This window comes from Amphiura filiformis, chromosome 6 (assembly GCF_039555335.1).
Source record: "Amphiura filiformis chromosome 6, Afil_fr2py, whole genome shotgun sequence".
NCBI lineage: Eukaryota > Metazoa > Echinodermata > Ophiuroidea > Amphilepidida > Amphiuridae > Amphiura > Amphiura filiformis.
The window spans coordinates 77,309,102-77,336,671 of NC_092633.1; the positions used below are offsets into that span (position 1 = coordinate 77,309,102).

General features: G+C 38.3%; 1 protein-coding gene across 1 annotated transcript in view; it reads left to right on the forward strand.

Moving 5' to 3' along the window:
• Positions 1–27,570, forward strand: part of LOC140154778 (uncharacterized) — a 134,803-nt gene that overhangs the window by 71,135 nt on the left and 36,098 nt on the right. The window contains 28 exon segments of the mRNA XM_072177345.1: positions 11–225; positions 1,188–1,304; positions 1,664–1,876; positions 2,030–2,225; positions 2,557–2,714; positions 2,919–3,035; positions 4,174–4,260; positions 4,574–4,713; positions 5,533–5,695; positions 6,424–6,494; positions 8,405–8,562; positions 8,718–8,922; positions 9,149–9,376; positions 9,552–9,849; positions 10,061–10,269; positions 14,036–14,331; positions 15,133–15,227; positions 16,652–16,822; positions 18,021–18,201; positions 19,148–19,314; positions 19,825–19,952; positions 21,523–21,757; positions 21,875–22,055; positions 22,695–22,941; positions 26,007–26,127; positions 26,256–26,434; positions 26,684–26,843; positions 27,239–27,463. Coding sequence (XP_072033446.1) covers positions 11–225; positions 1,188–1,304; positions 1,664–1,876; positions 2,030–2,225; positions 2,557–2,714; positions 2,919–3,035; positions 4,174–4,260; positions 4,574–4,713; positions 5,533–5,695; positions 6,424–6,494; positions 8,405–8,562; positions 8,718–8,922; positions 9,149–9,376; positions 9,552–9,849; positions 10,061–10,269; positions 14,036–14,331; positions 15,133–15,227; positions 16,652–16,822; positions 18,021–18,201; positions 19,148–19,314; positions 19,825–19,952; positions 21,523–21,757; positions 21,875–22,055; positions 22,695–22,941; positions 26,007–26,127; positions 26,256–26,434; positions 26,684–26,843; positions 27,239–27,463 — 4,961 coding nt within the window.

Here is a 27,570-nt window from a genome sequence, read left to right on the forward strand (position 1 = left end):
CTTGTTTCAGATATCAATGGGGCCGTTCTTCCACACAACATTTAAGTGATGCGGTGAGATTGATATTTAACATTGACAAATCTGAAGACAACAGAAATCTCATCTTTAACTTCCGTCTTCGTTTATGCCTAGAAGACGGATGTATTTCAGACATTTTTATTCTTGAAAAGTTTGTTGCACTAATTCCATTCTGTTCCAATGGTACACTACTATGGCCAAGTGTTGGTAAGTTTACTGTGAGTTTTAGGGTTGTTATATGCGATATTGAATTATCTCCATTATCTCACCTGTGTAATGTTATAAGAAGAATGGTATTGATACACACCATACGCCATGCATAAATTCCCTCAAGAAGAAAACATGCTACCCACGATGGGACTCGAGCCCACAGCCTCTAGGTTGTAATTTTGAGACTGACAGCTCACCCACACAGAAACCGTCTAGCTATACATATATGGGCAATCTTAAACCGATGTATATTATAATGAAATGTCTCGAATCATAGATGTTACTCCCGGCCCGTTTACTTTGACTGTATACTAAGTAATGCTTTAGCATGAATGGAGCAAAGCAGAACAAGACTATAGAGCCGAAGTAACATTATTAAACACAGTGTAATTGATTGATTCTGACTGATTGCATGTTTTTTATATTCACTCACAAGAGTATTGTAAAATCATACTTTACTTTTGATTAAAAACTTGGGAAAAGGTGTTTTTAACGACTCGTAACAATAAGGCATGTCAAATAAAGATCATTTGCAGTATTAGTTGCTAGTGCTACTTGTTTTTACCTAGTAAAAGGGATGTTTTTATGCTCCCAAAACGTCGATTGGCTTGTCTTTTTAAACCTAAATTTTGGTTGGATTTTGTTGTACATATTAAACAGTTTTTAACAAACAAAATATACAAATAAAATTAATAAGAGTATCTCAGGCTTGGTGCGTTTTGATTTGTTTCTTGTATCTTTTTTAGGCCAATGTCGTCATTACATTTTTTTAACAAAGGCCAGTATAGTCATCTGTAAGTCTGGCTTTGACATCTTGCTTGAGTCTGGACCACATGTCCACCGGCAACGATTGATTGGTGATGTTGTAGATCAAGATGTTTTGAGCAAATGCTTTGATAAGATGATTTTCCAATGTCATGAAAATAAAGTTTTTGTTGTGTTTTCCATGTCTTTATTAGATGAAATCAACGAGGTAGCAAGTGGACTTATCGTTAATAGCCTAGGTGTTAGTTCTGATCTGTTGCTGACAACATCTTGTAATTCTCCACCAAATCAGATTACTCCTACGCAAACAGGTAATGTCAAAATGGTTTACAAGGATTGTATCCAAAACTCATAACGGAGGTCGTAAAACTATTTAAAAATATATACATTCTGCAATGGAGTTCCCACAAAAGGTTTGCTGCAGAACATGAACATGAGCAGTTCACCATGAAATGTTCTTTTTTATTTTAGTGTAACTTTTAACTCATTCACGCAAGCAAGCAGAATATCACTTACGTGAAATTATTTTCCTGGGGTAATCGGAGGATTACTTCGTAGATTTACTGGTAGATTGCTGGTATTTTTTCCGCGAATCGGATCACATGATCCGATAAGCTTCTTGTAGGCCTGTGGGAGGGGTGATGCATTATTTTCTTATTTACCTTCACAGGTTGCACATCAATACAATTCCCTGCTACCGTCGCAACGTCTTGTACAGCGGATCAAACTTGTAATGGAGTAGGTTGTTGTCTCGAGCTAGACTTGGGAGTTGCTAGACGTTCGTTTTCAATATGGATGAAGCTTGATTTGTGTGGCATGACATTCACGCTTGGATTTGAAAACTGGGTGTATACAGAGTCGTTGAACGCAGGATTTCATCTTGGTAGGAATTTAGACTTACAAATTTGACAGTACATCATGATCATAATATGCATAGAAAACTAAAGCGATAATGATGTTGCCGTTTTACTCGCACAATATGTTGAAATTACCCTATTTACCTAGGCTATTATGGTTTGTACCTTTTTACGTACAGGAATAGAGCATGTGAAAACTTTAGGGAATTTACGATTAAAATATCAATTGTTAAGGCCTTCATCCACCATGTACCATGTAGACCTAAGCATGGTTTTATGCACTGATGGTAGTTGCAAAGAGCCTATCATAATTATTAAAGGGGCTTTGTTTTCTGTACCTGGTTGCTCTGGAGGACGCCGCAGAAGGAGACAAGTGTGAGTAGTAGATGGCTTAATTATGTCAAATTGTGGTTTATTGCTTTCTATTAATAACAACTGCAGCATTTTAATTACCTGGTGAGTGAAAACGTTTGCAGCTGAATAACGGTATGGTCTTTCAATGGAACATTCTATTGTTTGTTTATTATGATGAAAGGAAATAATTTATTTCACCACTTCTTTGAGGAGATTTGTTAGTCCAAACAACCGTCAACACGTTCAATATCAAAACCATGTTAAGAGTTTCTAATAGCATCATTGGAGTACATACCATTTGTCTGTGACATAATAGTATACACTTACCGTGCTTACTTTTCAAATGTCATAGGGAAGGGCCTACTGAGAATATGGAAAGCTCTATGACAAATGAGGAAGTATCACTGAACACACAAGCCAAGAGATATTTTGCTAATCTTCTTAAACACGATATGACCATCCTCTCAGCCGAGACCAATATGATGACAACAATAGACCCGGGAAGAAAAGGTGATAAATATTATAATGTTGAAAACTTGTAGAAATTATTAAATAATCTAAATTGACAGTAATTATGGCTATCACACGCCTCAAAACAGTGGAAACATTCAGTTTTTAGTATTTTGCGCGTTAAGAGACACGCATGAATTAGATATTGACTTGTTCGTTGTGTTCTTATTTCCTTTTTTTACTACGTGTTTGCCAAACATACAGTTCCACTGCAGAAACCAGAGAGAGAAGCTAGTCGAAGACAGGTGGGTTTATTTATTCTTGAAGAAGAACAAGAGGTCCAAATTCCACGAAAGAAAAGAGAATTATCATTTAATCTCGGTAAGTTCACTGGAAAATTTACGTGCAAACTACTTGTGTATCATAGAACTCTACAATCGTTATGGTTATGTGTTTTTGTGGCTTTAATGGCATAAATTTTGCTTCATTGTTCACATTTTCTAAAGTATACGCCCTAGCATAGTAAAAATATGAACACGAAATGAATACCAGGTATAAGATGCTCAAGTTACATGTGTATCATAGAACTCATGACCAGACCATCATCAATGTGCCAGATCGTCTAGAGAACTGCATCAAAGGTATCAAAGCGTAGCACGTACACAAAAAGCATCAATTTAAAGATAAAAAGACGGAGATCATTCTCGTTTTGTTAATGTTATCACTGACGTTATTCCTCCTCTTATGATCGGTGACTCCCTAATCAATCCATGCAAAGAAGCTCCCAATCTGAGTGTTCTCTTTGATATCACATTGTAAATTAAAACTCACATCGCAAACAATATCTCACGGAAAGTGCTTTCATCTGCAGAATTGGCAAGATAAGACCTTTCCTGGACGCCACTGAGTAGTTCATACATGCGTTCATATCTTCGCGCATCAAATTATAGTGAAAACGGCCTTCTAATCGGCATACCTAACAATTATATCAACGACATTTGCATTTGCAGAATGCAATAGCATGACTTGTTTGCCGTAGTATGCGCTGCACTAACTCCTTGTAAGCCAGATTGTCTATAAGACGCTGCTGATTACATTTAAGACCACCCATGGCCTAGCTCCTATATACCTGCAGGAACTTATTAAAATCAGATATTTCCTGCTCGTCGTCTACGTTCTTCATTGAAAATCGTTGGGACAAGCTTCTCCATCACCGCGAACTTCCACGTATGGCAGACAAGCTTTCTCCGTGGCTGCTCCATCTCCAACTGTGAACAATTAAAACAACTACTTCTACTTTTCAAGCAGCACTAGCCTACCACTGATGTGTGATTTGTCCTCTTCCTTCCACTCCGCCTATTAGTATTATATTGACTCCCATTCGCATGTTTTGTGATTCATGGTATTCCTTTAGAATGTCTTTGATTTCTGGAGCAATGCTTATGTACCACACCTTTAAACAGCGATCTATATCACGCATTAAATTTAGTTTTTACCCCCATAAATTTGTAATAAATAGGCGGTGAAGATATCTTTGGCCTTTTGTCTGACGGCGTATCTACTGGATTTTGGCGAGGGTCAACAGTGGTTGGTGGTGGCATAACGGGTAAGAAAAGGTTAACCTAGTATTCTTCATCAAAAAAAAGGTTACTTTTGACAGAAGCTCATGCATCATATAGCTAATGATTGTTGACATGAAGTACCAGTGAAACCTACAAGAACATGACTATAACAAATATTTGTTCGAGTTCTATAATAATACTATCTAATATCATGTTCGTATGTTCGAAATGACCTTAAGGCGGCAGCAAAGTTTGCCAAAATCTGGAACACATAATAGAAAGATTATATAAAGTTGAACAAAGTCAGGTTCGTATTAATATCAAGTGGATAAATTGAAATTGCTTTCTTCAAAACAGAAAAAGGTGCCGATGCGTTGACACGTCAAATAGCAAACATGACTATAGGTGAATTGGAAGCCATGTTGGATCTGCAAAATATTGATCCGCTAAAAGCACTGGAAGTCATGAGGGAATTCCGCAAATTATTTAGAGTTTTGGTGAGTGTTGACATTTCTCTTATCGTTTATGTTACCAAGTGTACATTCAATTCAAATAATCTTCAGAACGATTTACAAATACATTAAGGGCTGGGGTATGAACGTTTGGACAGTATTTATTTTGGGACATTAGAGCACATCAGACATATCGAATTGCATTCTGAATACGAAGAATGTCATTCTGATATCAAATAATTTTTTTTTTGAAATTCGCAATTTAATACACATTTTATGGCAAATCATTAAAATTGATATTTTGATATTTAACAGTACTCGAAGTAAACTTTATAAATCTGATGATTTATACTTAACGTGTATGTAGGTGGGATGAAATGCCGACGATCAATTGAAAATTTTGACCTTTCGTATTGAAGATATGGATTTTTTTTCCCAAAACACCAAACAAAATTAGGTCTTTTTGGGAAAAAATCTATATCTTCAATATGAAAGGTCAACATTTTCAATTGACCGTCGGCTTTTCCTCCCTGCTACATACACTTTAAGAATATATCATTAGATTTATATAATTTACTTCGAGGGCTGTTATATATCAAAAATTTGAAAAATGTCAAATTTTATAATTTGTCATAAAATTTGTATTATATTGTGATTTTCAAAAATGAAAATTATTTGATATCAGAAAGACATGCTTCGTATTCAGAATGCAATTCGATAGGTCTGAGGTGCTCTCATGTCCCACAAAAAAAATACTGTCGAAACGCAATAAACGCTCATTTTAGATCCCTTAATGAGTTTTATATCAAATGTCGGAAAAATATATGTGATTAAAAATAGTTTGATATATTTACATAATTGTAGATTGAAGAAGTGGTAGATGCCGTAACGTCAGGAAAAGCAGGGGATATTTTTCAATCTTTTGATGTGAAGCTAAGTGGGACAATAACATTCCCCAGGAAAGAAACCACGTTTTTTGAAGTTAATTTTGGTATATTAGTTGGAGGTTTTATCTGGATTGGCTTATGTAAGTATTTATAATTTCACAAAATGAGCTAAATACTACACTATACTACTTGCAATTTTCATCAACGAACAAATCTACTCTGAGGCATACACCGTCAATTGCTTTGTGATTAGACTTCTGTTGTTGCAAGAGCCCACGGTAGCGGTGCCAATCGTGTTTTGCTCTGGGACAATGCAGTCGAAGTTCTACCAGGGTTCAATAACGTACATCCCCCGGTACGCTTCCAAATCAACTTTTTAGCTTCCTTTTATGATCCTCGAACCATAACCCCAAAATGCATTCTTCTCGTCTCGGAAAAAGTATAGTTTTATGCACCTGCGAGATAATCTTCTCAAGTTATAAGCAAAGACCATATCTAGACCATACTACCACGTTAGCGCTCCGAGGCTACCTTCGTTCATGTAAAGGGTCTTATCAAGACAAGGAAGAAGGATAAAACTATTAGTGTCTAAAGCCATGAGGACAATATATGCTATGGTATTTAACCAAATTAAAAGACAGCGATGTCAGCGATTTAATCATAAAACTGATCAATATAGCATCTATCAAATGTTATACTAATAGGGGTGGTCTCAAATGCACTGAAATAATAATAATAATATGAATATTGACATCTACAGCTATCTACTAATTATTTAAAACATTAATTTACTTACTAGTTTGATTCAACTTACTAGATGTTCAATTTTTCACATAGTATATGTCAAACTATAAATGTTCTTGTCTAGATGCTGGTGCCGGTGGGTTTTTTGGAATGGATATAACCGTAGGAGTTGGTATCATTACAATGACTGCTGAGGTAAGTGATATTTATCACACACCTTTTTTGTTTTTTGGTATTTTACTGGTATATATCGTTATGAATTCGGCGGAGTGACGAATCTAGAATTTTTGAGTGTTCCATGTGTTCTACAGGTCTTACACTAACCCCTGACTAGAATTTAGCTTGTCCACAATGTTATTTTATATAAAATTAAAAAGGGAAAGTACCAGTCTTTTGCCAAAGTGCTGTAGTGGGTGATGCCCTCTTAGATGGTGAAAAGTGACACTCAGCTAGGCGAGGGCGCTCTGCACTGGAGGATAGCACATGAATGCACAATTGTGCACATGGTGTTTCTTTGCAGTAATAAGCTTCCCCTGGCATACAGGGCACAATATACGTTCACGTGTACAATATTGTACACAGTATGTACGAAGGGGATCAAATTTATATTCTATAGCCTTAGAACAACCAGTAATTTCTACACAAAAACAAAATTAAGAATGCGTGCTATGGTTTACACGTAGTTGAATGCGTATTTGACCTCGGATATAGAACTTTTTCCCTCTTTCCCATCATGCACTATTCCAGGTGGGTATAAGTGTCGCAAAATACATATCTCCCGGTGGAGTACAGCGTTATGTTCATTACATTCTGGAATACGGACATTTTGGCTGGTGCCTTCATCATAAAAAAGGAATCCCCGATAATCACGATAATGGCGCACGATCACTTATACCTTTCGGGGGCAAAATACAACATTTCTATGCCTTATTGACATGGTGTCGTCACCAAAAAAAGTTTCCTGTTATTGAAACCTAACTTTGTATACATTTTATAGACCTAATGGTGAAAAACTAGTGACGGAACACGCAGTGATATTTTGTCGGCGTCCGTTTCACTTTTTTTGGAGATGAAAATAAAACGTAAACAAAATCTCTTACACAGATGTTCTGCATCGCTCCGTAACTGCATCACTCGTGTATTCAATGATTGCATAATTGGTAACACCGATGGCTTTTACGATAATCCGCATATATGGAATCAGTATGCTCATATTAAAACAAAACAATTGCAAAGGCCTGGCAAATACCATCGGATGCACACGATCTATGAGGTTGATGAACTACGTCATACCCCCCTGGAATAGTGCATTGTGGGATAGAGGGAAAAAGGTCAATAACTACTTCTGCAGCGGTAGAGACATTTTGGATTTAGCATAAAGCCGAATAGCTATAAATACCCGTTTGGATAGATGATATCGATTGTTTCTGAACATACAATTATTGCAAATAATTCGTGCACATTCCCTTCTATAATATACATTTCAAATGAGTGCTCAAGAATGTTCTCAATTTTAGAAGGACCAATGGAATGGTACCAAGATTTTCAAACGTCGTTTACTCAGAACTGTAATTTTGCGTATTCGGCACTCTGCCGTGTTCATAACGATATGTCGCTGTTACTTTGGTTAGTAATAATCGAGCCAGACTCAAAATATATCAAGACTTCATATGCAAGGCCCCGTTTACCCAAACAACACTTTTGACTTGACATTTTCCGATCCAGATTCATAAAAACACATCATTTGTAAGACTGATATGCGCATCACTCCGTCAATCTGTTCTACTCTATCTAAAAGTATCAGAACAATTATAACACGTCACGAGAATTCTAATTCCGAAATTGCTGAATTCGGTTGATTCATTATGTTATGGTAGAAAGACTACAAATAATCTTATGATTACACTCTTAATACTTACACTCTTTGTAATCATATGATTACAATCTTATGATATACACTCTTTGAACGTCTCATAAAACACTGACTGTTGTTTCAGTTCGCATAACATTATAGCGTACTTAATAATACAGCATATACGATTGAAGGTCTCGTAATTCTGGCAATACGCGGTAAACACGATATAGTTTCACTTTTTAACATTAAGGGAACTGTGACGCCTAAGGCTGGAGCTTTTCTGAAAGCTGGAGCTCGAGTATGCATTGCTATTTTGTGTGGAGAACTGGAACTTAATGCAGCAATATTAAATGTACAGTTTCCAACAACAGCAGAGATCGGATTCTCCAAGTTTCCGTTGGATGTAGGGTAAGTATTGTTAGTATAAAACACGAGTAAAAAAGTAAAGTAGTACCTGTCAAACAACAAGCAAAAAGCAACAAAAAAGCAAACACTGCACGTTTAGCATTATGCTTATATTGAAAACAACGGTATAATTTTAAATTTTGATTTCTTTATTTCAGCATCCGCATGAATGCTAAGATAGTGCCTCTCACAATTACCCTCTACGGCAAAGTTACATTAAAATTGATATTTAAGACAAGAACTCTTTACAAGAAGAAAATTTGGCAATACAAAACCCCGGCAATAGAAGGTGAAATATTCAACATCCATACCAAAGATCCCGATAAATCCCCACCACAATTCATGGAATCTACGACATCAGTGGTAAGTCACATTTGCTATTAGTTAATTACAGTGATTTGCAATTTGCAATACTTCTATTTCCTTTGTAATATTACAATTATTTTGAATCTATTAAAATTTTGAACTGCCATGGCTGATACCCGCGCTCGGAGAATGGTATATACTGACTTTTACTGCCACTTTGTAGTTATATTCAGCAGCATGCCGAACAACGATTTGTATTTATTTTGTTTTTAACGTCAAACAGAGTCGCAAACGACAAACAGGTGGAGTTGTTGAGCCCAATCCTACTAGAGAATGTCGGGTGGAACAAGTGCCTGGACTAGATTACACCGAACCGGCATTTCAGCTTGAAATAGCTGCAGGGGATGACAAGAGTATTGTGACATTTACCTACTCGGTTGGATCTGTGCCAGGAGGAACTGACGTTGTTAATGCAGATGAGTTTGGGGGACCATCAGCTATCATTGTACATGTACGTTTTTATAAAAAAAAAGAGACCCGATGTCAACAAAAAATTGCTATTGTTATTTGAACTATATTGACATTACGAAATCGCTTAAATAAATTAAGAAAGGTGTATTTCCAAGTTTCGTTTCGTTTTGAAAAGTACTGTAAAGGTTATATTGGTTTTATTATTTTGTTTCAAGGATCTGAAAGGGGGTTTACCGTTGTATTTCACTGTCACTGCCAGCAACAGCGGAGGAGGCACATCATCAGTCACTTGTGATATTCCAACTTACGATGTGACGCTTCCTGCTGGTAGAATCGACCCAGCATTTTATAGGTCGAGTCATCCTTATATCCTTGAGGCAACGGCTGTAGTTCATGATGATTCTGAGATCTTAACCGAGCAGGAAGCTGTAGGGTTTGGACCTGGAATATGGGGTGACCAAATAGTACCTTGGACAGATGCTGAAAAAACGACGAGAACACATACTAGAGGAGGTAAGAGGAAATATAATAACCAATGTAGCCAAGTATATTAAACAAGAATGTGTACCTCCTGCATCGGAATTATACGATTTGGGATAGTAGTGGTTTCTTAATTCCGACTTGGACAGCCTAACTTTATTGCATCTAAATAATAGGAACCAAAGAAAAGGTAATTCGTTTCGATTCTGATCAAGTAATAACATTTTTACATTCATCTCTTTAGCTTCACCGTTATACCAATATACTATGCCACGTCTTGGTCGCCTAGCAACTAGTCCAATTATGACGACAACAACATACAATGAAGACATATGTGCCCAAAAATGCCTCGATTCATTAGAACTTTGTTTGAGCTTTAATTATGAATTTGGTGAAACTCAGATATGTGAGTTGCTAAGAGAAATCGAAGGACCGGGATTATATATAAGAGAGGTAATATTTTATAATGTTCATGTAAATGCGAATCTTCCGTTGCAAAATGCATCTGTCAATTGCATCCCCCACCGGCCCTGGGTAGCCAGGGATAGCCTAGGACTTGACATCATGTGACAAGGGATTTGATTCAAAATTTGTCCCGGGGGGGCGGAGGTGGGCCGGAGGTGGGCCGGGACTGGTGGTATAAAGAATTGACGTCGGCCACAACCCCAGGAATTCGGGCGGGGACTTTACCCGCGTTACCCGGGATCGTAAGTTACCCGGGGTATGCTGAAATGATGCCCACATTTATGGGCCGGGGAATGCTATGTACTTGAGCCGAGGTTTGCCGTGGATAATAAACTGAGTTATAGGTGTATGATATAAAAATTGAATTCCATGTCTTTTGTTAATATACAGATTTTCCGCTATACATCAGCATTATTTTCAGGTTGACAACTTTGCAATTAAGAGTGAGCGTAAAAACAAATATCAAAGTATAGATCGGGAACCCAATGATCGAAAGTGAGGGTATGCCGTGAAACTTAGGGGCTGTGCAATAATTATGAGCCCCGGGGGTAAAATTTCAAACGGCTCGCCAAAATCGCTTGCCCCCCCTCTCGACCGGCCAAAAATCGCTTGCCCCCCCTCTCGGCCTGCCAAAATTCTTTGCCCCCCCCTTGCACATGCCAAATTTTAGGATCCCAATTTTCAAACCTTAAATGGTCTAGATAGATGTTGCGAGCGCAGCGAGCAGGAAAAGTTGCATATTTAAGCGTTTCCGTGCTGTTTTCCTAAGCCTTTTTAGAGCGTTTTATATAAAAGGCGCCCCATGAATGGGTGCCAAAATCGTTTGCCCCCCCCTCTCTGCTTGCCAAAAATTGCTTGCCCCCCCTTTGGCTCGCCAAAATTTCTTGCCCCCCAATTTTACCCTCCCCAGGGCTCATAATTATTGCACAGCCCCTTAGAGTAACGGTTGCCTTTCCACATGTCTATACTTGGAAATTTGATTTTCCAATCTGTTATATATTCATATTGGAGCATTTAACAACATCATTAATCACAAAATCGTTGAAAGGATGTTAAGCCAAATAATATCGAAAATGGGAACCCCATGAAACAAAATTAATCATTTGTGCGCCAAAAGTTTGACCAATTGATTTAATCATACAATAATTATAGATGGTAAATTTGATTTTTAAAACAAAGTAAGTTGGATGGGTATGTGCTTTTACAGAATATGCCCATGATTGAAGTTGCATTTTGGATTGACGTCAAAAAATCTGACACTCCCGTGTCCTGGATAGATGTAATTCCGTTGATTTGTTTTATTTCACATCTTATATGTGTTTTTTAATCATATCGGCCCTACCTATATACGATATTCCCGATTTATTCCCAGCATTTTTCGACCCTTCGTGCCTTGTAATAATATTTAAAACAAACAAACAAGCATGCATAATAGTAGTGGTAGCACAACAGAATTTACCCCCCATTTGCCACTGTAGAGCATGACAATTGCATTACAAAAGTGGAGTGTGGGTTGCGTGCTGTTATGGGTCTGTAAGGCCTATAAAATAAACGCCGTGTCAGACAAAAGTCTTTGAACATGGCAAAAGTTCCAAGTCAGCAAAAACATCTAAATCCAGCGATACTGAGGTCTTCATCAGTGCTCAGGCCCCACATCATAAGCTATCATATAATTTAACAACCAGATGATCTACAGTATAATAGCTTACGAGATCTGCCCTAGGTTATGCTTTTGGCGACGAAACCTCAGAAATCAGATCTAGGCCTATAATTCGATGCCCAAGGCCGGGAACTTGGGCCGTGGAATACCCGGGGTTTGCACCGGTTTGTATCGGATATTTGTCCCAGGTAGGCCGGAGAGTAGCTCAAGATTTTGCCTGGGAGGGTCCGGGACTGGCCTAGTGTTTTCCCGGGACTTAAACTCAAAACCTCCGGCCAATAACCTGACCATCCGGCCGGGTTGCATTTGATATGTGCATATTATAGATGAGTTGACTTCTGACGTCCATGCCTGGCAGTATGCGCACGCATCGTCATAATTTATATTGTGTTTTGCCTGACAGTATGCGCGCACATCATATTTTGTTTAGGGCTCGTGTTTTTAAAACTCCCGCCACATCACAATAAGGCTATTGAACAGTGTAATGGTTACATGGGGTTCTATCAGGCATGTCGATATACCAGTCCCTTGCCTTTGTTGATAAATATTGAGGTCAACTCATCTATATAACAATAAATTCGAGGGCACAGGGATATGTAGGGACAGTGGTCATAATTTCTATGTTCTGTGTATTTAATTAATCTGGTTTCATCTTTTGCCATGTTATTTTGTCATTATTGTCATATGTGACCGTCCAGGTCGAAACGCTCGTAAAGTCGGCCCCTGGTCATATTTGTTTTCTTCCGTGTTTAGAAAATATAAATTATATCATAAGCTTTACAATGATATATCATTTGACTTCAAACTATATCCAGAAGCGGAGTTATAACTTGTTAAACTTTGCTCCTTCAGTAAAAGGGTACATTATATTGGCACTGCATTATATCTTTTTTTCCACATTGCTGGTATCAAATATCAATTGGTAATAATTGGCGGTCACTTCAAATCATCCCCAACTGAACGAGGTTCAGGAATGTCCTCTCTTTGTTAATTGTTGGTTAACCCACCACTTGAACAGGATTTAGCCACAGCAAACAAAGACTTCAGCTTTTTACTAATGCTATACATAAGTATAGGCTTATTATCCTCTTCAACAATAGGATTAAAGATTGGTGTTTGACTGGACTAAAATGGGAAACATGTCGGACAAACATTAGGGACATATGAATACAACCTCTATGCATATTTTGCACTGTAACTCGAAATACAATTTGCCGACTTTACGAGCGGTTTGAGATGGATGGTCACATATGCCCTGCGCTCTTTATGTATGTAGCGCTATATAAATGCCTCAAATGTATGTATACATGAAGTGTTTCATCTTGGAAGTAACTTGTCCTTTCGATGCTTTCATTGAGGAAAGTTACAACACAAAGTTCCAAAAGTATATTCCTCTTTGTAACTTGCTCACATTGTGCGGATTTGATTGCAAAATCCTTGTCTTCGTGATTGGGTCACTCGGCCATGTTCATCACCGATTCCGTAGTGGGTTGAAGAAACTTGGCTTCCCCAAACGTGTTGCTAAAGCTTTTGCCAAGTATGCCTCTGTCAGTTCCATGATTGGAACCAACATCATCTGGAGACTGCGAAACAGGCTCACCAAAGTCAATTAATTCTTCTTGTTCATGTTAAAAAATAAATAAATAAATGTAGACATTTATATAGCGCTTTATGCCGTAAACAGCCTCTAAGCGCTTTACATTTATTCCGCCGTCATTAGAATATGTCGGAACCACGTTTGCAGCCTACAAGTGGCGCAGGGTCCATCAGTACAACGACTGTGACTACCCCTAACAGCTTCCCATTGCACCTGGGTGGGGTGAGGCAAGCGAGGCAAAGCGCCTTGCCCAAGGGCGCAACACGGTGGTGGGACGGGGAATCGAACCCGCGCACGTCGAGCAAGCTCTCAGATTATGAGTCCAAGGCCGTAACCACTGAGCCACCGTGTTCATGTTGTTTGTAATTTATTCATGTAATGATTTATAATGCCGCTTTGGTGGCCCAAATGTATTTGTTCATTATTGAATAACAAATTCGTATATGTATTAATAATAATTATTGTTATGTATTATATTTATTACTCTTGCTTTTCAGTTTGGTTTATTCCATCACTTTGAACGCCTTGGGCTCGGACATACTGTTGAATTCGTTCACAACTCTTTAACACTAACCCACAATCAGCTGTACTACTTCAACCTGCAAGTACTTAATAATGTTGGATATGTGAACATTATTTCATCCAAGCCGATATTGACAGATTTTACCACTCCCTTACCAGGGCCGTTAGCAAACGTTTCAGATGAAACGTTTGTTCATATGGCATGTGCTTCTTTCACACACACGAAGTGGGAACGCTTATGCATACCAGATACCCCGTTGCAAAACCACAGGTAACTTCATGGTATATTAGTTGATAATTATTAACTATAAAATTGCAATGAATGTAATGGCTTAAATAGAGAAAGCGTTTTTATGACGCAAAAAAGGGAAGCAAAACAAATCAATCGGACTAAAGGCGGATATTTTTACACTCGGTCGTTTCAATGACGGACGTCATTACTGATACCTTTGTCTGTACCCTTTGTAAAGTTTAAACTTGTAATAAGCAGTTTCGGTTTTCATTTCAGTTTGTTACATAATCGTATGGCTACAGAATCTGTTGGTTTAAAGTTACCTATATCAATGTATGCGAAAGAAGTATTTTTCGCTGTGCAATATTCATGAGTAGAGAAATCGACATCTACAATTGAAAGCCAATCTACATTTGAAAGCGTGGTGTTGAAATTCAAATAATCCTTAGATTATTTCCCTGTGAAAAAAATATAGACCATCGAAATAGGCTATTATATACTTATATACGCAAGTGTGTGTCCTTCCTACCTAAAGATGAATGTATTACTCCATCGCTGAGCGAAATTGTTTGGTATTGACCAATGAGGTAGCGGTGCTTTTCTCTACGCAACAAAAAGCGCTTTACCTCATTGACTAAAAACTAATCGCTATCGATAATATTAATTCAGCTTTCGGTGTTATGATTGCATAATATTTGCTCCTGCGTTTAATCCCTTGATTTGTGGTTTCTGAACTAAAGAGAAACTAAGTCTCATTAAAACTAAAATCGAGGCTCTGAAACGCAATGACCATCCAATCAAAGGGTGTAATATTGAATCATACTTTCGCATTTTCATTAGGATTATTGTTGATGGCCCGGGTTCAGGTACAGTTTTCAATGGGCATGTGGATTTGACTGATTTGCTATATACTAGAGCCAACAATTACCTTTCAGGTAAGCCAGCAAATACAGACTTGACATTTAGTATGGAATATTTCTTCACGAAGTGACAGGAGTAGACTGACAGGGCTGAATATGAATTGGGGAGTTCCGGGAGACGTTTCACCACTACACTAGTGGCTTCTTCAGACTAGCAACTCATCACATCTGACGGTGTTTCCTTTTATGGGTGACAGGAGACACCGTAGAGGGCGTGATGAGTTGGTCAAAGATGTTGTTGAGTGCGTAGGTCCCCTCGTCCTTGTTTAGAGTGCTATGTCCTTTTCTGCGGATCCAAATGGCTTCCTTGAGCCACCTGGTAGTCTTATCAGCTTCACGATCAATGACTTTGGATTCCTCCCAGTTGATTGAGTGATTTGTAGAGGCTACATGATCAGTGATGGCAGATTTGTGAATGTCTGTGACAGAAGATTTGCGATTTGCACGTGTAAATGTTCTGGATTCCAATTTCTCAACCTCTTTTTGGTGTTCTTTAAGTCGGGTGGCGACGGGACGGCCAGTCACTGCAGGGGATCTCGCTTTTTGTCGAAGGAGAAGTTTGTCCTTATGGTGGACGAGCATACTGCGAATGGTGCGATGTGGCTTCATGGCAGTGGATGGTTTTTGACTCGCTCAGAAGCGCCCTTTATGTTGGGGACCACGACCATGCTTTTGGTTTTTTCACTGTCATCTTTTCGCTTTGAGGTAAATTTTGTCTTAGAAGTGGATCTGTCTTTTTGGACTTTCTTAATAGACCAATCTGGATAGCCGCAAGTGGTCAATGTTTCGCGAATTTTGTTCTCCTTAGATTGTTTGTCCGCTTTCTCTGTTACCAACGTGTCACTCCTGTCTAACAGCGTTCTAACAACTCCCAGCTTTTGATGTAAGGGGTGGTGGGAGGATAACTGAAGATATTGGTCAGTGTGCGTTTTTTCTTACGGTAGATGCAGAGATTCACTGATCCATCCGGTTTTCTGGTGATTAGGGTGTCGAGAAAGGAAATCGAACCTGCTTGTTCTTGCTCTAATGTGAACTTGACGCTGTTAGTAGGGTCAATGGAATTCAGGTGTTCTGTAATAAGGTTGTCTACCTCTCCTTTGCGTACAACACGTCATCTGCGTATCTTTTCCAGAGACGCGGGCGACAGGCTACAACATCTCAACAACATCTTTTACCAACTCTTCACGCCCTCTATGGTGTCTCCTGTTACCCACAAAAGGAAACAGTCAGATGGATGAGTTGCCAGTCTAAAGAAACCACTAGTGTAGTGGTGAAAGATGTTCCATAGTTAATGTCAAGTCTGTATTAATATATTATTACTATATATCTTATATCCTAACACGTATGTCCGGTCTCGGATGGCCAAAATTTCTTCCAAGCCTCAAATATTCCAAGTTATAAATTACATTAAAACTATTTTCTTATTTGGAACTTGACAGCTAACTGGGATGGATTCCATGACGATGAGACGGGAATCCTGGGATACATGTGGGCATCAGGCCTCGACGTTTGTGAGGAAGACATTGTTGCATATCAGGATCCCCATTCTCACATCTACCATATGTCCGAATGGACTCTTGAAGGTCTAGAGACAGGTTTGGACCTCCCAGGTAAAGGGTTGAAACACTGCATAGATATAATTATGATTTAACAATTCGAAGTAAGAATCAGTTAAAGAACTCAGAAAGAAGGGCTGGTTATATGGGGATATATCAACAAGATAAAAAGCTAGGAGTATAGTCATGCGCGGATTAAGGGGTTAGGGCTGTGTTTGTCACCAAAGTCAGTATCAATGCTGACTTCAACATCAATTCAAGCATGCTCTAGTAATTTGCGAGTCTCACGTCTTATAAAGTGTCAGTGGCCCAGTGTAACATTTAGGATTTTTCAAATTAAGGTCGGTGCCCTTCTTTTGTTTAAAGCAATGATATAAAAAGTATAAAAACGATGCACCAATTGACTTGAATTGGTCCATGTGGGCCTCATTTAACCAATTTTTGGCTTTGTCGCTTCGCGGAAAGTTTTGGAATGTTCGTTATTTTTCTCAAATTTGGCCCAACCTCTACCTTCACCTCCCCTCACCCCTCATTTTGTAATGTATACTTGCATATCAAGCATGCTTATCAAGACTTCTCCTAGAGAATTCGATTTCTTCGACATTAAGCTTTATCCTATTTGGTACCTACATGTACAATGTTTTGTTAGCAGTAGCAAAATTCAATTGCTCAATTACCTGTCAATTGTCGATATGTTAAATCGTGTGAAACATCTCATTGGAACTGAAAAGAAAAAGTACAAACTATACGTCACTATGGAAAACACGCAAAATGCAATACCCTAACCTAACATTAACCGTACGCCACCTCGATACCCGTGTAATCCCTATGGCGTTACTTTTCGTCGGCTTCATTCCATAGTGGCGTATAGGTCCGATACGTCACTATGACATGTAGCGAGATGTACGCCACTATGACATGCAATGTTTTTCATTTTTGACGATATTTCTTAATTATAAAATATGAATAAAATGGGCGTATGGTCGATACGCCACTATGGAAAACACAACATTTCACTTTGTAGCTATACGCCACATTTAATTAATTAATTACTAATTCATTATCTAATTTTGACTGATGACACTTAGAAAAATGAAAGAGAACATCTTTAAAAAATATATGTGCTAATTTTCAAAAAAAATAACCAAAAATCACTATATGTCACTATGGAATGCAGCCGACGACATGAGCAATGAAGCAAAATGTAAGAAAACTGCTCTAATCATTTATATTATATATTTTTTTCCCTCAGACGGGTTGTATTATATATCTGTGCGCGCACTTAACAACGTAGATTTCGGTGGCCCTATGGCTATGACAGTTTGCCATTCAACACCATTAGTTATTGATAATACACCACCTATAATATACGAAATCTTCAATATCACTTACGATACATCTACGTTTCTGATCGGTACCAATGTGAACGCAACGTAAGCAAATTCATATAAAAATGTATATAAAACCAGCACATACGGGTCAGATCTCTGATGCGTTAGCCAACTTCGCCGCCAGAAACTGATGGATGGGTGTTTTCTGTCGTCTTTATATTATTTACTGACTGTATCACATTCGTAAGAAAGGTAGTCGTCTTGAGTGAAGGCGGCAGATACGCAACGTCTATAGATGCCAGAACATTAGTCAGGTAAAAACTCGAGTTAAGACCCACCAGTTTATAGAAACGTAGTTGGCTAGTTGGTTAGCGCATCGGCGATTTATCTAAATGTAAAGAAATACAAAATATAAAATCGGAAAAGCAACATCTAATTGAGAAGAAAAATGGTCTACGATGAAAACACAAATACATTTTATGTAACTAATTAAAGTTCTTTGCCAAGACCAAAGAAAAAATTTACGTTTTCCTGCTGACAGTTTCGCCAGAAACCTCCTGGCTTTCTCAAAGCGATTGATGTTGTTATTGATCCATCTGCTTGGAGCGGGAATCCCGGCCGGATGTTATTGTTTTACCGGAAGTACTCCTGTCTCCAACGTTGGTCTTGAGCAGAGGATCAAAGATGTGGCTCATAAAGAATGTCCCCTCGTCTCTGTTCATAGTGTTGTCTCCTCTCTTGCGAATCCATACTGATTCCTTGACCCATCGTGCCCTGCGGTTTTCTTCCCTATCAAGGATAGATGACCTGTCCCAGTCTATTAAATGGTTAGCCCTTAACACGTGATCTGTGATCAGGCATGAATGTATTGAAAATTTAGGATTGTTATATTGTCTAACCTGATCTGATACGAAGGTCGTGGGTTCGAGTCCCATCCACAACAACTTAATTTTGCGATATGTAACAACGACCGCTTTGTTATCATTTCTGTCGTCTATCCATTATTTATTAAACAAATATGTATCAAGAATTTATTTCCCTCTTTCAGTGACCCTGAATCGGATCTTCAATCTATTCATTTTGCTCTCGGCCAAACCCCTCGTGATATAGCACATCTTGGTTGGGTTGATATGCCGGCTGTTGAATTTCTAAGCTACGTTTTTCAAATTCCTGACGGCTCTTATGGCTGGGTAAAAATACGACCAGTCAATAACGGTAAGCGTTGATGATTACTTACTTGGGATTGATGAGTTATTATCCCACGCCTAAAGCTAAATTTATACTCCATCGCTGAGTGACCAGCGATTGGTAATTGACCAATGAGGTATAGCGCGCTCAACAGAAAGCTCATTGGCTAAAAACCAATCGATATCGCTCAGCGATATAGTATAAATTTAGGTTAAGGCGTGGGACAATTCACAATTGGACTTAATTCACAAACACTTAAAATTGCATAAGGTACCGTGACCCTGCTAAGAATCGGGAAAATAATGGAATTGGTAGTCATCTTGCCCACCACGGTTCTGCGACCCCGAAGACATCATTCATCCATAAAGTATCCCCGTTATTCCTTTCCTAGGCGTATTATAGTTTTCAAGGGTCAATAGTATGACTAATTTTTTTAGTTTTGGATTGATATCGCCCATGTAGTCGTTAAATCATACTATTTGACTTGTATTTAGTAAACCTTTTGTTTAACTGCAAAGTAACGTCGATTCTTTGCAGTTGATTTAAGAACTGTTGGTACTGCTAGTTATCCGATCTTAGTAGACAGCACTCCACCCATTGCAGGGGCGATCTATGATGGACCAATTCCTGGAGAGGATCTCACGTATACAGCAGGGAGAAGAGAAGTAGGTTTATCTATATTATTTGCAGTGTTCTACGGCTCATCTTGCAGTTCTGTTAATTATAAGATCCTTTTATATTGCCATTTATTGTTTGGCCTTCATAAGGCCTAGAAAGTGGGCCTGTGTTCGTTGATCGTGATCTGTGTGCATCGTTGTTCAGATCATCCTGCTTCCAATCTTTAGAATCATCGCTCTTATCCGGTAACCAATCCTATGTCTAGTAATACTACTAATTAGATATCTGTTTTACTAGTGCCAAAGACTGTCATAGTCTTTTATTATTATCTTTTAAAATTTATATGTGAATTTATCTTTCAAAACGCATCCTACTACAATTGAATTTGCACATATATATTACTGACCATCCAAATAATGTTTATTAAATTGTGATATATCGCCAGCTCCCTTCCAGCAAGAATCAGTGCAAACCAATTGTTCGATCTATCTAGGACAGTTATGGGGTTATGCACAAAGTGGTAACATTATGACATCATAATTGTTGTTCCACATGGGCGACAATGAAAATGTGCAGCGAATTTATTTGAGTGGCATTGAGTTCTGTTGGATCCATTTGCACTTGATAATAATATTGTTGTGTTACCTGGGCAAGAAAGCACCATCGATAGAGTTCACTCTTGTTGACATTGACGAAGTTCTCATACGTAGTCGTGTTTAGAATCAGTGTGGTCTCAATCCACTTTCTACGTTTGTGTAAAAGAAAACTCAAATACGGTGATTTGTAATATTTTTCCCGTCAGCAATACATCACTGACCAATGGAAAGTTCATATCATTCTTAAAGATGTCATAATTACACCCATGTTGAAACAAAACCTTCTTTAGTGCTAGGTGTTAGGGTTAGAGTTAGGATCGTAGAGGCCACTGTCTTCCATATTTATGACTAATCTTAATGTAACATCATGGAAGCAAGGTAAACGTAACCATAATAGGCTTTTCCCCCTAAATATTTACCCCTTCATTTCCCTCATTCTTCAGGCCGTGCCTCTATCGGGAGCTAATTTATACAGTTTAAGCCTGATGTTTATTCAAATCCACAGGCTTCAACCTGCAACAATGTTTGTGAGCACTATTGTTTGTTTGTTTTTTTTGTTTTTTTGTTTTTTTGTTTTTGTGTGTTTTTTTTAAGTTTCCTCCAGATACTTTTTAGAATAAGTCAAACAATATTTTACGAAATGTAAAAATGTAAATAGATATGCATAGCCCTATTTATTTTACGCATGTGAACCAATTTATAGCGTCACACGTCATTGTGTGGGCCGTTTTAAAAGTTGCACCTAAGTCCATAGCAGTTAGGTTTTCTTTAACAAACACATGAATAGACCTGACCTACTGTATTGTCTGAGAGCTGTCTCCTATGGACTCAGATTTTACATTAAGAACCATTGTGACTGAACGCAATGACGTGTGACCCTAAAATTTGGTCCATATGTGTAAAACAAATACAGCTACCCATACTGTTTTACACGTTTGCATTTTATCAAATATTTTTCGATTTATTTTTAAAATATTCAGGGGGAACTTATAAGTTGTGGACCCTATATTTTATTTTACAGATTTGCACAAATTGGCGCAATTTTTACGATCCAGATTCGGGCATTTCCCTCTACATATGGGGAATAGGAACCGAACCCGGGGCCATGGATATTGTTGGACCGATAGAAATTTCTGGAGCGAGACATAAATACTGTGAGAGGATGACCCTTCAGCACAAATTCAAATACTACGCCACGCTGGTAGCAATTCACGGTGGGAATGATAAGTTGAACGTTACACAATCTTCCGATGGAGGTATATTTGTTGATTAATATGATACTTCACGTAATCGGTCAATATGAGAAAAAAAAACATTTGTTTTATACCTTTAACACTCTGTTTCGACTCTGTTTCAATGATATTTTTCCACAGTCATAGTTGACCTGACTCCTCCAGAAGCAGGGCTAATTATTGATGGATTGGACCCAGAGTTTCGAGATCTTGTGTATTCTTCTGAGGCTGCCACAATCACATCTCAATGGGTTAATTACACAGACCCAGAATCAGGAATACGTGATTACAAGATATCTGTTTATAGGAAGCATGATAATGTGTAAGTGAAAATCTAATCCAGCGATTTTATCTTATTCCATTTTTATTTTATTTGGGGAATCTTTCAATGTACTGACCCTGTTCTCCCACGGTTTCCAGATAACAACGAATAGAAATATGACCATTTCATTTTATTACTTAAGAAATAAAGGGTAATGCTTTATCCTTTACACCCAAATAATGTGTCCGAGGCAGTAAAAACGTAAATAATGGGTGAGGCGCAGCCGAACCCATTATTTAAACGTTTTTACTGCCGAGGACACATTATTTGCGTGTAAAGGATAATGCTGCACCCTTTATTTCTATTCTATTACCATAAAATAGTGCGATTTATAGAGAAATATCATTTTTGGCACAAATATTTTAAGTTGTTTACTTCACGTTGGAGCGCGTACGCGTAAGTGACAGCGCATATCGCGGAAATATTGCACGCGTAACCAAGCGTGATGATGTGCGTAGAGTGTGTGACGGCGCTCGACCCATTATTGCAGAATAATGGGCTCTCACGTGACGCGTTTCAACAAATCACAGTGCGCGATTTTGAATAATGGGTCGTGGAGGTAATAGAATTAGTATTATAGGTATAGGAAAATCCTGATAAGAATTAGCTATCAATGATTAACTTTCAATTTTAAAACAGCGACATTGATCCGAACGACTTCGAAGAAATTCACTCGCCTGAATCAGTGGGACCAAACGCATCCTCCATCGAATGGCATCACTTCCATCTACACCATAAGGACCGGGTGTACGTATCCCTGGAAACAATTAATGGTGCTCTTGAAAGTATACATAGCAGATCCAATGGGTACCTGGTAGACTTGACAGCACCAAAGTTAAGATATTTGGGAGATGGAGAAAACAAAGGAGAGGACAGAGAATACCAGGTAACTAACACAAAACGAAAAGTAATATCGGCCACTCTTACTTTCGAAATAAGAAATCCTTACTTGCACACCTCTGTTTGTTTGTTTTTATTAAATTTTGAACTATAATCTGAAGAACTGGACTTACTTTTATGAATGGGATAGTTTTACATCAAATCCTGTATGCATCATCAGCTAGCCATACTGATCTTTTGGTGGCAAAAGTTCATTGAATTTTGAAACGGATGTTGTTGTATTACAGGTCATAGTTAAGTTCAAGTTAAGATGTGGGCCACATTCCCTATTGATTGAAGGTTGCTCCAGTTTTACATAGATCACTTCTTTGATAATCTCTCAAACCAACTGTCAGATTTTGACATCCCTGTTGTCAAATGAATGTTTGCAGCTTTCCAAATGTATGTAGACAACCGAGTCTCCTCAATTACTGCTTGCTCATCTATGTTGGTAAATGCGTTTCGCCCTCGTTTGTTTTTTCACCCTTATGTAGAGCTCGTCGTATCCACGGTCTTGACGCTGTATCGCGTAAACGATCTGATTTGCGTGTCCTTTGACTGTTTATCATTAGGGCGGATTACAACCACTTTCACACACTCTTACACACTCTTAGTACCACATAGCCAATCAGAAAAGCCGTTACATAAATACGCGGAGTGCATTCATATTGTATATTGCACGTGCTCGCACTCCACGTAATGATACATTTATATATTTATATTTGCTCGTATTTTCCAACATGTTTAGTGATAATTTTGTTATAGAATTACCAAAAATCACGGCTTTTCTTCTCGTGTATTATGAAATAGGTTAATAAATGCGCATTACTAGTTGCTCAAGAATTTGTACAAAATAATGCACTTGTACTGATATGTCATTATCTTGTACAATTTCACTCTCAACAAGTAAAGACGCATTCTTTAACCTATAATTATGGATCAATGGGTAGTGCGAGTCGAATAACAGATACTGATCTGTGTGAGTGTTCGTTCTTTATACTGAAGTTGCTAGGCTGCCGTCACTTTGCAAGGTGACAACACAGTCCAAGAAAGCAAATTTGTCTTCGTTAAGCTCTTCCTTGGTGAACATTGTACTCACCTCACCTCACCTCACCTCACCTAGGCTGTTTCATCCTCTGTAGTATGAAGCCCTCTTCAAGAATCTTCCATTTCTGTCTGTCTTGCGCATCCCTTGCCCATGTGGTGCCTCTATATGCTGTTAAGTCGTCTCGCCATCTTCGTCTTTGCCTTCCTCTTCTACGCTTTCCTGTTCTTGGTTGCCACTCGGTGTCTCTTTTTGTCCATCTGTTGCCGTTTTTTCTAGCCACATGTCCTGCCCATCTCCATTTTGCTTCACCGATCCTTTCCATGATGTCTTTGACTCCAGTTTTATTTCTTATGTCACTGTTTCTGATTTTGTCACGTATAGTTATGTTCAGCATACGTCTTTCCATGGCTCGTTGTGTCGTGGTGAGTTTTTGTTCCAGATCTTTAGTTGTCGACCAGGTTTCAGCGCCATAGGTCATGGTGGGTAACACACATTGATCATACATACGCCTCACAGCGTATCACAGAGGATGTCTTTGTACCTGCCAAAACAACACCAGCCAGCCTTGATTCTCAGTAAGACTTCCTCTCTTGTGTTGTCCTCCATTTTGACTGTCTTGCCCAGATACTTGTAACTATCTACTTTCTCAATCGGTTCATTGTACATTGACAACATTGTACTCAGTGAGACTGTAAATATAATCTTCACCAAGTGTCATCGATAAGTGGGTAGGTGTGATGCAAGGTCCAACCGTTCGAACTTGTCCATAAACAGGTTTATAACAATCGGCAATACTGATAATTGGACTGAGGGTCGTGGCTGCTATCGAATCACAAAATGCAATCAATAGCTCCAGATTTTTCAGGATTTTACGATCTACTAACTAGTTAGAACACGTTTTAGTGGTTCATATTTCTTGTTATAATTTAACAGCTCACATGCTTTGCTGTAGTACGCAGTCTTATCTGCTGGTAAAATAGTGACGTTTTTATCTGCAACTATCGTTTCAATGGCTTCACGTTGGTGTTTGTTAAGATTAGAGTCTTTAATTCTTCAGTGTTCGATGTACACAAGTTGATGTGATTAGCAGCAAATAAATATGGACATGCAGCTAAATGGTGAACCAGTGGAACAAGTTAACGATTTCACATATTTAGGTGCTACCTGCTCCAACAACAATGACACCTCGAAGGAGATCCGAAGACGGCTTGCAATAGCAAGAAACAATTCAGTCAAATCCAAAACCTACTCAAAGACCGGCCACTCTCAATCAAAGTCAAAACCAGACTGCTTCAGGCACTCATATTCCCCATAGCAACCTACGGTTGTGAAGCCTGGACCCTGAAGAAGGCAGACACCAAAAAGATCTCAGCCTTTGAACTTTGGTACTACCGACGTATCTTGCGTGTCACTTGGCAAGACAAACACACCAATGAATGGATTCTTGCCCAGATCGATCCAAAAGTAAGACTCCTGACACAGGACTTTGGTCACGTAGCAAGAGGCAGTGCAGGAAACCTTACTAGAGCCCTGTTGCAAGGAAACACACAAGGTAACCGAGGCAGAGGACGTCCACGTACATCATGGGAATCAAACATCAAATCCTGGACGGGAATGACCACAAACACTGCGACCAAAGCCGCACAAGACAGATGCAAATGGAGACTCATCACAAGACTGGCTGCAACCCACCCCCATGATGAGGATGGTACCTGAGGTGAGGTGAGGTGAATAAGCTCCGCATGCGGTATATGGCTTGGTGCCACAGACAAGTTAAAACCTCTCACTAAAACACCCCTTTAGGTCTCTGCCAAGGGACGAGTACATATATTCTTGACCCAGTTATCTTTCAACTCACTATCCGTCACTTTTTTCCCGATTTTGATCCGCATCAACTCGCCATGCACGCTTGCATTTTGGAATTAAACTTGCAGTAACAATTTTCATTAAATAATGTCAGTTAATATTATTTAATACCGGGATGAATGATAATCGTATAATCTTTTTTTAAATATTTTTTTCAGACTAACGCAGATTCAATTTCAGTCAACTGGGATTATTATGACGATGAGTCGGGTGTAAGTGGTTTTGAAGTTGCGGTCTATGAGATGCGTTCTGGAAATAAACACAAAATCTACCCGCAAGGTAACAATAGCATTTGTTTATGTATATTTTGGATAACTAAGAAATACAAGCAACATGGGAACCATAGTTGTACAGATTTTTTTTCCTGTATTATACTATATGAAAACATTTTTACTATTATATTGAAGATCAAAATTCGAAAAGTGTTGTGGTCATCGAAGACCCAGCTGCCTCTGGCCATACGCAAGATGGATTGACCTTACACCAAGGAGCTACATACATCATACTGGTCAAGTCTATAAATAATGCCAAACTAGTTGCTTCACATGAGACAACGGGAATCAAAGTGGACACTTCACCACCACAGGTAGCATGCATTTAATTACCTAAACTGTTTCAGACATCAGATCCGTGACGATTATGTGTATTTATTTGGTTTATCCTTGGTTATTTATTGTTGGGATATTCTATTGTTGAATATGCATTTTGTGTGTGTTGAGAAACTAACTTTACTATTTTACCATTAGATCAAGTCTGTTGTATATATACAAGACATATACACAGGCAGTAGTTTGTCAATAAGAATATTGTAATGCAAATGCCCTTTAATCAACAGATACAATATGTACGTGCTGGTACCTTGGACGGTGAAGAGGAAGAAGTTCACAATGGATATGTGTATCAGAGTGATAAGAACGGTATCCAAGCATCGTGGTTTGCACGAGATGGTGAAAGTGGCATCTATGCCTATTGGGTTGCTGTTATCTCAGATCTAGGTTCGATATTTCGTCATCCTAACCAAATATCATTAGTTCTTGATCTTAATTTATTGAAAAAAATACTTTGCGAATACCAGAAACCTGTATTTGTAATTATTTATATATTTGTAACCTTTTCTTGTTTAGTTGAGATAAATAGGTTGTTGTTGTTGTTGTATTTAATTTAAGGATTAAAAGGTATATAAAAATGGCTAGGACAGTCCATCCAAGTGCAACTCAGGGCTCTGGATGAAAACCAGAGAGTTGTTAGAAGGTTTATTCAGGACGGCATTTTCGATGCCGTCTGATATCTGTTCTGATAGTGTTCAACCATAGTTGATAGCACGCAATATTATCTATTTAGAATTTGCATAAATTATGATTACGTAGAGACGTCTTTTTTATTGCTGTAGATCAAAAAGATACTGCTACTTATCAAGCAATGGGTAGAGATCACGATGGCTACATTTGGGACTTAAACCTTAATCTCACCAATGGAAGAACGTGTAACAATAGTATATTTACACCAAACTGCCGACCTGTGTACTACGTCTGTGCAAAAGCCGAAAATGGAGCCGGGGCCTACAGCACAGTGGTGTGCTCTTCACCCATTAGAGTTGTAGAAGAGGATAAAATAGGTATGTGTTGCAGTTCATGATACATCAGCTTTTAATGTAATTAATTATTTAATTAATTAATTAATTACTTTATATTATATTTATTTATTTATTTATTTATTTATTTA